Consider the following 10,271-nt stretch of genomic DNA (forward strand, 5'->3'; position numbering starts at 1 on the left):
TGAGTTGGGCAGGTCATTCCACCAGGAGGGAACATTTAAACATCCGTAAAAGTGATTTTGTGCTTCTTTTGGATGGCACAATAAAGCAACATTCACTTGCAGAACGCAAGCTTCTAGAAGGCATATAAGTCTGAAGTAATGAATTTAGGTAAAGGGGTGCAGAGCCAGTGGTGGTTTTGTAGGCAAACATCATTACCTTGAATTTTATGCGAGCAGCCATTGGTAGCCAGTGCAAATTGATAAACAGAGGTGTGACGTGCATTCTTTTTGGCTCATTAAAAATTAATCTTGCTGCCGCGTTCTGTATTAATTGTAAAGGTTTGATAGAACTGGCTGGGAGACCTGCCAAGAGAGCATTGCAATAGTCCAGCCTGGACAGAACAAGAGCTTGAACAAGGAGTTGTGAAGCATGTTCCAAAAGAAAGGGCCTGATCTTCTTGATGTTAAATAAAGCAAATCTGCAGGACCAGACAGTTTTAGCAATGTGGTCTGAGAAATTCAGCTTATCATCAATCACAACTCCGAGGTTTCGGGCTGTTTTTGAAGGAGTGATGGTTGATGTGCCTAACTGGATGGTATATGATGATATAATGATGATATAATTTTATTACTGAAGGAGTAGATCACCCAAAAATGAAAAAAATATTCAATGTCTTCTGAAGCCATAAGATAACTTGTGTGAACAACAGTCTGAAATGTAGGTTGTTATAAACTGAAGATTTTAGCATTCTCTGTATCTCTTGAATCTCATTTGGACATGCGTTACTTATTTTATTTATGGTCATTTGGGGTGTATATGGGACAGTGCAGTGGAGAGGACCAGAAAACAAGAGGGATAATGCAAGTGGAAACTGGTAGCATGTGGTATAAACATGATGTAAATAAGAGATTCATTGTGCAGTATAGACAACATTGCTTTTTAAAGGTTGTTTTGGCAAGAGTGCAGTGCTAAGTGAACTCACACTGACATGACTGACAGCTTCAATGATTATAAAGGGAGCATTCTGTTTATAACTCTTTGATAATTAATGTAAAAGTTGTATTTCTCATACTAGCTACACAAAGATTTTTTGTATTTAAATGCGAGACTGAATCCGAAAATGTGATGATTCACAGCAATAACCAATGGCAATGGACAGGACAAACTATTCTGATACTGTGTCTGATATTATATGTCTGTGCAAGTATTGGAGTGTAAATGCAAACTAATATTAGGTGTCTTTAAATACTATGTAGTTAATAATAAAGCAATGAATTGTTAGGTAAGTGTACCTATTTTGTTCATGTTGAATTTCAAAACACTTTTGCTGCTATTGAGGTGGGATACGGGTGAGGTTTGGGACATGTTTGGTGGTATGGTTAGGTTTAAGGGGTAGAAGTAAGCTCAACAGTGTAATTATAGGTGTACGTACAGAAATTAATTATAGATGTAATTACAAGATGTTATTTTCAAATTTAAGTACAATGTAAAAACGTGTATTTACACAATAAGTGCATTGTATCAAATGTTACATTTAAATGTAAGTACATTTTGTTTTATGAGAGCAATGTTTTACATGTTTTTTTTTGAGAGCAAATGCAAAAATATAGATACAGTATATGTTGAATATTGTCCAAATTTGGAGAAATACGGAGCTATACATTTGTGGCCTTAATGAAGCAGAATAATGAAGGCAGGTTGTCCCCAAACTCGTAAGACAAATAATTTCAAGTGATGGTTGTGTGTTATATAATATAAGATTACCTTTAAGGTAGTAGGGCTTCTTTAGACCATCGTGGTGCAGGCGCGCTTTCCGCTCCTCTGCATAGCTGTGCCGCAAACCATGCTCATGCAAATGCAGTCTGTCTCTCCTGACTGCTTCCGAAGCCATTTTTTCCCGCAAAGCTTTGGTCCTCTCTGTTTCCAGCGCTATGGCCTTCTCCAGCAGTGACAGGTTGCCTTTGGTCATGTCGAAAACATCCTCTGAGCGGTCCGACGTGACGGAGGTGGTGTCTTCATCACAGTCCTGGAAGCCTTTGTGCTCTGCGGCGCAGCTGGAGAAAGTCTTGGAGCGTGGGCTGAGCTGCTCCTCAAGCTTCATCAAGTTGACCATGTCAGAGTAATTCCGCTCGAGGACATCAGGACTCTGATGCTGATGCTGCTGTTGGGCTTCTTGATAAAGCTGATGAGCCTCCTGGTAGGGATGCATATAATTAACTGATAAACCATTAACCGACAGTAAGATTTTTGAACGATTACTACTACTCTATCTGTAAACAGTTAAAAAGTAACTATAGGCCACTTAAACACTGCAGCTAAATTTGGTTGTCAATTCAATTTTTAGTGCTGTAATCAAGTGGCAATAGAATTCTACAACCGAATTAGTGGTGCATTCCATTTGAACTCGAAAGTCAGAAACTCCGAAACTCAGAGTTCCCAGTGGAAACAGTGAAAACTGGAACATCTTCTCAAGTCAGAAACTCAGAGGAACTGCAAAAACCCTGACCTCAGAATCCAATATGACGGCTCAGCACATCAACATGAGTGAAACACAAGTATTATATTGTTTATTAGCACTTCTGTTTGTCTCAATAAACCCAACATAGTACTATCCAACCACTATTTGTGATAACATGATATTTCAATACGTCTGTGCAAAATACTGCTTTTTATGTGTTCGCAAAACAACTTGTATTGCTATTAATTGGACTCGTCCATCTTGTGTACTTGTGTATAGGAATGCAGTCAACTCTTGTGTGACGTCATTCCTAACTCCGAATTCCGAGGTAAATGGAAAGCAGTATAACTCCTGAAAATTAAGGTAGTGGCATACGCACTTACAAAAATTCCACACAATTTGTACAGATCCAAACTGACTAACTAGTCAATACTAGATGTATTTAAACATGCATCAGAGATGTGTCTCTGTTCTGCACATAGCAAACAAAATAACAGAGAAAGAGGTATGAGCCTTGACTCATTAGTGTTGCCAGATCTTCTTACAAAATAAGAACAGACCCATAATAAACCTAAATAAATGTACATGCTTTATATTGGAAATAAGAGCAGAAAAGTGCAATCCACACCTGCCCAGTTTAATAAATCCATAGACTAGATCGCTTTATGAGCCATGCCCAAATACACTTATAATAAGTGTACATGGCAACACTGAATGAAAGTACTCTGCGGTTTAATAGCAATTTTAGTCATCACAATTTTGAGAGTGAGCTCTGTTCTGTACACACAAGAAATTATAATTTAGGGTACTCACTCCTGTATTTAAATGTGGCTGTCACTCCTGAAACTTTACAGTATGTATATGGCCTTTATTTAAATTTAAACAGGACTGCAATTTACAGGACTGACAACCACATTCACTATTTAAGAAGTACAATCTTTACTCATTTGCACATTTTGGTCTGTCTCTTTCCACTGTGTTGCCAGATGCTGCAAGGAAAAACACAAACAAAAACAAGCCTAAAATAAACCCTAAAAATTTTAAATGCATGACATAGAATGAAAATATCACAAGCTGCAACTGCCCACATTAAAAACTCCATACAGTGGCTCACTTTAAGAGAAGAGTACGAACAGCAAGCCCAAAGACACTCATAGTAAGTGAACATGGCAACATTACAAGAGTGAACATAAACAAAACACAACACGCTCTGTCAATGGTGGTTTCGTTAAAATTGATGGACGTAACAATTCTTTGGTTGCTAATATTATTCTGGTAAAAAAGCAGATACTAAACAGCAATCAGACGCCTAAACATTTCTCTGGTTACCAGTGTGACAATCATCATAGTTTCGCAGTCATGGAAAGATAATTTAGGGGATTCACTCCTAGGCATTATTCCAATGCACATAGCACACTTGGTATGGCACAAATACATAGCACATAGCACAAATATACATTTCAATATTTTTCCTCGCAGTTATATAATTGGGTAATTATACTACATATATATATATTTTGGCATCAGGGAGGCGCTGTTATACCTGGCATTGAAACTGGTATCGTGCTTTTGAATGCATGATCGCTTTTAGATTCACTTTCACTTTTCGAGATTCGCGATCGCACGTACACTGTTTATACTATGGAGCGGCACTACTTACCAGACATTTTACAAGATTATATGTTTTAGTGGTACTGAGGATCTGGCAAATCATTCGCCATCGCCCTCAGTCATCTCTCCTTACTCTGTACAAGTGAAATTGTATGTACTATAATGTAACAGGCAACCATTACACCATGTCTACACCGGACGCGACAGTTGTCGTGTCGCGCCGCGCCACATCAGCTAAAGTCTGTCTACACTGGACACGACAAAGCGAACGCTGAAAATCATTTGACATTTGTGTCAGCACGTCATAAACAGAACGCGGCAGCAGTTTACTGTCGGGGATTTGTCGTGTCACACCGCGCCGCATCCAGTGTAGACAGCATCACTGATTATAATGAGTTCTATAGACTGATCTATATACAGGTGCATCTCAATAAATTAGAATGTCGTGGAAAAGTTCATTTATTTCAGTAATTCAACAGCAACGGTGTAGACACAGTGTTAGGAATCTTGTTTTCCCTTATAAGGATTCACGCTTTGGTGCTTCAGCGCTGCAGTTGCGTGATGACGTGACCATGTGTGCATCCTCATTTTCTGTTAATGATACTATTTGCACAAGTAAAAATAAACTATTTAATATGAAGAAAAAAAAACATTTAATGGTATTTATCATGGGTCACAGAAAATCGTTCATTCTCTAATTTAATTCTGATTTAACGTTCTTGTCAGTTAATTGGCAGTTCCCAACTAACAAAAAATGCTCTGAGAATGTTTTGATGACGTTTGCATTTAGTTCTCTGAACATTTTTGTTGTTGTTGTTGTAAACGTTTAAAAAACAGTTTAATATTAACATTTTGCAAACATTATGGGAACATTACTTTTGAATGTTCTCTGAGCATGGTAAAGTACTTTGTAGTTAGAACATCTAAATAAAAACGTTTCAGAAAAAAAATGTCGCTTGAATGATACATAAAGAACATTGTTGGAACTTTATGAAAGACCAGATAACTTTGAATGAACGTTCTATTAATGTTATTGACAGAACGTATGTTCATAACTTTGTGAGAACCTTGCCATAACATTCACCAAAGCTCAAACAACATTCCTTTTTAGCTGGGTTAACGTGCATTGGCTATAGGTCAAGAAAAGAAAAAAACTCAAAACAAATCCCTACCTGCTGGTTATTGTGGAACCGCTCGGTTGGCTTGGTCTCACTTAGCTTGCGTGCCAAGTCAAAGCACTGGTTGCGAAGACACTCCAAACTACTCAGACAAACTTCCTCGTCGCTCTTCTCTGCCATCTGGCCATTACTGGAGGGTTTACCACAGTTACCACTGAGTCCATTACCTGTGGATCCATTTCCGTTGATGTATCCACAGTCTGTGTTTTCGCTCCCATCGTCCTGAAAAGGCTTTTCGTGGAGGTTTTCTGAGAGCGTGACTCCATGACCCTGTGCCAGGAGCTTTAGAGAGTCCACAGTCTCCCTTACCACATCACTGTTGATGTCTAGACTCAGCTCACCTTTCCTTGAGCCCTCCTCATTCTCATCTTCTTCATCCTCTTCATCTTCTTCTTCCTCCTCCTCTTCTTCTGCGCTGTTTGAGGAGTTGCTGTTCATCTCGGACTCCGTCATGGCCAGGTAAGCGGCGTCCTCTGCAATCTTGCCCAGGTTAAGCAGAGATTTGGCCACCAGTTCATCGTAGTTGTCATATTCATCATTGTTGTTCTTGTCCTTCTCCATGGAGGGGCTTGTTCTGCTGGGACTGCAATTAATATGGTCACTCTCTGTGAACGACAAACACATTTTGCAGCTAAATAGATACATCTTGGTTCAATTGCATTGTCCAAAACAAAGTTTCATTCCACACCCAACCACTTGTTTGACTCTGAACCACCTTTGCATCATGGCCATAACCACTTCAAGGCTCCAATATACTAATTTCCCATTGTTTCTACTATAAAGCGGGTGTCCAGTGAGTTCATGTGTTTATGAACATCTGACCTCAACAAACTGAACAGAGGAAATTAATCAGAGAAGATTTCCATGTTAAAGAGGGCGGAGCCCCAGAGCCACACCTACCTTTTGCATCATCACAACAGACCAATGGGGTTCAAAGGTGTTGACCAGCAAGGAGCAAACATTTCCAAACATTTTGCTTTGGCAAGATGCTTTTAACTCCTAAAGCGAGCTCCAAACAAACTTCGTTTTGGCCTGATTTTATTAAAAATAACATCACACCTGTTCACACCACACATTCTTTGATTTCATTTAAAGTATATCTTTAGACATTAGACATTATTTCCCTAAATAATTAGAAATGGCCAATTGGCCCTCACAATATTTTATATTCTTGATGCTGCTCTGTTTGTTGTTAGGATGGCAAAAAGTTAGATTTTTTGGTTGTTCACTTGTCAATGTCAAACTATTTGAGATGGCCAATCAAATAAAGGTGGGTTTACTGTTCATAGAAGTCAGTGCAATGCTTCAGTTTTAACAGTAACAGAGTAAAAGTAGTATGACAAAAGTAGCTAAACAATTAATATTTGACAACTGTTTAACTATAGAAATGTTAAACTGTAATATAGGGATGCAAACTATTTTGACATTTGTTTGTCAAATATAGGCTAAATCATTTACTCAATGAATATAATTTATGACAGAATGTGACAAGACAACAAAAATTTTGCCATTTTGTGTTTTTGACATATTAGACATTCAAATAAGAGTGTCTGCAGTTATTATTTGCAAATAGTTCAAACCGATTATTTTACAAAAAATAAAAATCTCATTCTTGTTCTTTCACTGCTCTTCCTTTTCTGTATTCCCTTAAATCCATTTAAATCCATTATTTTATTACTGTAGTGAGGTAAATTTGTTCAATTCCTTTCTTTCTAAAGTTTTTGCAGATTCAGTTTTATTCTCAAAATTTAACATTGAGCAAACAGTGTGGTACTTGAGTCCTTCTGCCACGGATGCACAGCAAGATTTGAGAAAAGGCACTCTAATTGGATCTGATTGCTGTGATGCAATTTCTAAACCAAGTCCCCATGACCATAACCATAACCTAGATGTCATTTTCAAGTGTACTTGGTGGTTCCTGGATTCAAATCCGAGATTGTAAAAACAGCTTTAATGCTAACAAAACAAACATTTAATGGACTTGTTTTGCAGCAAAAGATCTAGTGTGAAACCCAATCATTCTTGGATGCTCTGAAGCATAGACTGTCCATGCAGTGACAGGACTTGAGCAAGAACCACACAGAAAGAAGTCTCAAATAATCAACCCTTCGCAAAGACCCGCCCCTCTTAGTTACTGTTGCTATGTCCGACAAGCCATGCCACTCTCACGCCACACATCATTTTCTCACACAGTGAAAAATACATCGCGGAGCAAAGAGGACACTGACAACATGCCGACAGACAAGACAGAGCAGGTTACTTCTGGTAAGAAACAAAGTCTCAGGTTTCAAATTTTGTCATTTTTTAGGAAATTCAAACAATAAATACCATTTTGTGGCTATTGAATGTGCCGTGACAGATCACTGTAGCGTCTCAGTTCAAGCGGCACGTGAACCAATCATTTCTTTCTCTTTTTCTAGTTATAGCACAAAATAAACATGAATGAACATCATAAAGGAATCGTTCAACAGCGGAAAGACGTCAATACACACCATTTTTCAAGTTTCAATTTTTCCTTTCTCTTTGGAGTGTTACAAGCTCTTGGTGCATAAAGAAGATCTGTAAAGTTGCAAAGACTAAAGTCTCAAATCCAAAGAGATATTCTTTATAAATTTAAGAGTCAACCACGCCCCCCTAAAACGGCTCATTCTAACGAAGATTTGCATAACGCCACCCAAATGTTCACGCAAAGAAAGAAGGCGTAACTTTTTTTCTCGCTGTATTCAAGGGGTCGATAATAAAGAAAGAGCTGCATAGAACTTAATATAGAGACATGCTAGCTAAAAAAAAATATATATATATTAAATATTTTGTTGACAGAGCAAAAACTTATGAATATCAGCATGGCTGTGATTATCTGTGCCATTATGTCCGATCACAGCCATGCTGATTTTCCTAACAACGAAATCGAATTATTTTCACAATATTTAAGTGTGCTAATGTCATTAGCTTAGTTTCATGCTAGCAATAGAATGTTAGTCAAGTGCAAACTGCACAATGCTTGACTTGCTGTCAGTGAAGCTGTGCCTGTGAAGAGCAAAATCAGTTACTTATAAGGTTCTAATTTAATTAACGCTGTCTACAACTGTTCATGCAGTCAGCTCACTAGGTTTTGAGACAAAGCCAATATCTTAGGTAAGAAAACACAGCACAGAAAACAGGGTTAATGCCAATGCATGTGGGAGTTTGATTGTTAATTAGACTAGAAGGCTCTGTCAGGTCTGACTGGAGAGCGCTGCCCTGCCTTTTTTAGCAAGTAAATTGGTCTTTTAGTTTAATTTAGCTTACACTTCATTTAAATCTTTACTGATTTTCAAAAAGTAAACGCAATAACTTTGATATTGTTAGTAATATTTCCAGATGAACACTTACTGGACTGAAGCAGCTTCACTTTACTTGATTATCCAGACATAATTTTGTAGAAAAATCAGTGCGTCTCAAATCTGATCATCAGGCTTTTGCGGAACGTCTGTTTGTTCATCATCATCATCATCATCATCATCACAATCATCATTGTATTGCATTGCATTATATATTTTGATCATTTATTGGAGATACAGAGAGATGACATATTTATACTACACGTCAAAAGTTTTTGAACAGTAAGATTTTTATATTTTTTAAATAATTATTTTCTGCTCACCAAGCCTGCATTTATTTGATCAGAAATACAGCAAAAGCAGTAATATTGTGAAATATATTTACTTTTTAAAATAACTGCTTTGTATTTGAATATTTTGAAATGTAATTTATTCCTGCGATTTCAAAGCTGATTTTTCAGCATCATTACTCCAGTCTTCAGTGTCACATGATCAGAAATCATTCTAATATTCTGATTTGCTGCTAAAAAAAACCGTTATAATAAATAATAATAATAATTATTATTATTAATATTTAAAACAGTTGAGTATTATTTTTTTTCAGGATTCTTTGATGAATAGAAAGATCCAAAGATCAGTATTTATCTGAAATAAAAAGCTTTTGTAACATTATACACTATAACATTCAAAAGCTTGGAGTCAATATAATTTTTTTTTGGAAAGAAATAATATAAATTATTACTTTTATTTAGCAAGGATGCTTTAAATGGATCAAAAGTGATGATAAAGACATTTATAATGTTACAAAAGATTTCTATTTCAGATAAATGCTGTTCCCTTTCAGTCGGTCACTCTCGACGTCACGTCGTATGACCGACGAATTGGGATCTCGCTTAGAGAGACCAATCCACTTTGAGTGTAAACTAAACAAGCCAATGCACATTGGCATGCAATTATTGCATCCAGCTGCAACTGAGCACAGCGTGAGTATAAGTAGGCAGCAGGTGCAGCGCATATTCAGCATTTCACTTCGGAGCCGAGCGATCACATCATAAACATCATAACATCACAACATACTCTACTGAGAGAAGAAGACTGAACAAGTTCAGCGCGCTCTTTGAGAACTCTTCGTGTTGGCGGTATGGCGCTTCAGCGGTGGTGATTTCGTGTGTCGAGTGGATTGCACACATCAGGCTGCACTAACCCCTGTTTGTGTTGCAGGCAGCCATCTCCCCTGTGCGTTCAGCACGCTAAATGAGCTTTTCCCTAAAAGAGCATTCACGGATGCGTCTTTTTAAAGACGACGTTGCATCTGGCAAACTCGACGTTATGTCTTTGTAAAGATGATGTTGGTCTTGCTATAGACAATGTATCACCCGGGCATTTCTGGATGCGGTCGTTACCTGATGCTGGGTGATGGTCATGATTGCTGCCTCACATGCCTGGGCATTTAGCACGCTGAGGTGTCGTTTGTGGATGAGTCATGATCTCATTGCGGGAAGATGATCATCTCGGAGTCACGGGCCAAGCTCCGTTACCTCAAAGGGGCGGAGCTCTGTTGCCTCTGCCTCGATCTAGTTCTCGTAATGGCGGCAGTCAGGCGGGGACTACTTCAGGCAGTAACAAGGGCGGTCTGAGGGTAACAGTGATGGCAAACCCTCCAGGGAACCAACCCTCGGGGGACCATTGTTCCTCTTGCACTGCTCAACCAGTTGAGCTACCAA

The 10,271-nt window shown here is 38.2% G+C and overlaps 1 protein-coding gene across 1 annotated transcript in view; it reads right to left on the minus strand.

The window, feature by feature from the left end:
- The window catches only part of LOC107589778 (myelin transcription factor 1-like protein), a 71,226-nt gene extending 65,244 nt beyond the window's left edge, over nt 1-5,982 (minus strand). The window contains exons 1-3 of the mRNA XM_016278307.1: nt 5,916-5,982; nt 5,222-5,832; nt 1,745-2,174 (exon numbers count right to left, since the gene is read on the minus strand). Of these exons, the coding sequence (XP_016133793.1) occupies nt 1,745-2,174; nt 5,222-5,788 (997 nt within the window). The 5' untranslated portion in view covers nt 5,789-5,832; nt 5,916-5,982. The remainder of the gene's footprint in view (nt 1-1,744; nt 2,175-5,221; nt 5,833-5,915) is intronic.
- Nucleotides 5,983-10,271: the final 4,289 nt, after the last annotated feature.

Source organism: Sinocyclocheilus grahami, unplaced genomic scaffold (assembly GCF_001515645.1).
Source record: "Sinocyclocheilus grahami isolate Dianchi unplaced genomic scaffold, SAMN03320097.WGS_v1.1 scaffold120.1, whole genome shotgun sequence".
Classification (NCBI taxonomy): Eukaryota; Metazoa; Chordata; class Actinopteri; order Cypriniformes; family Cyprinidae; genus Sinocyclocheilus; species Sinocyclocheilus grahami.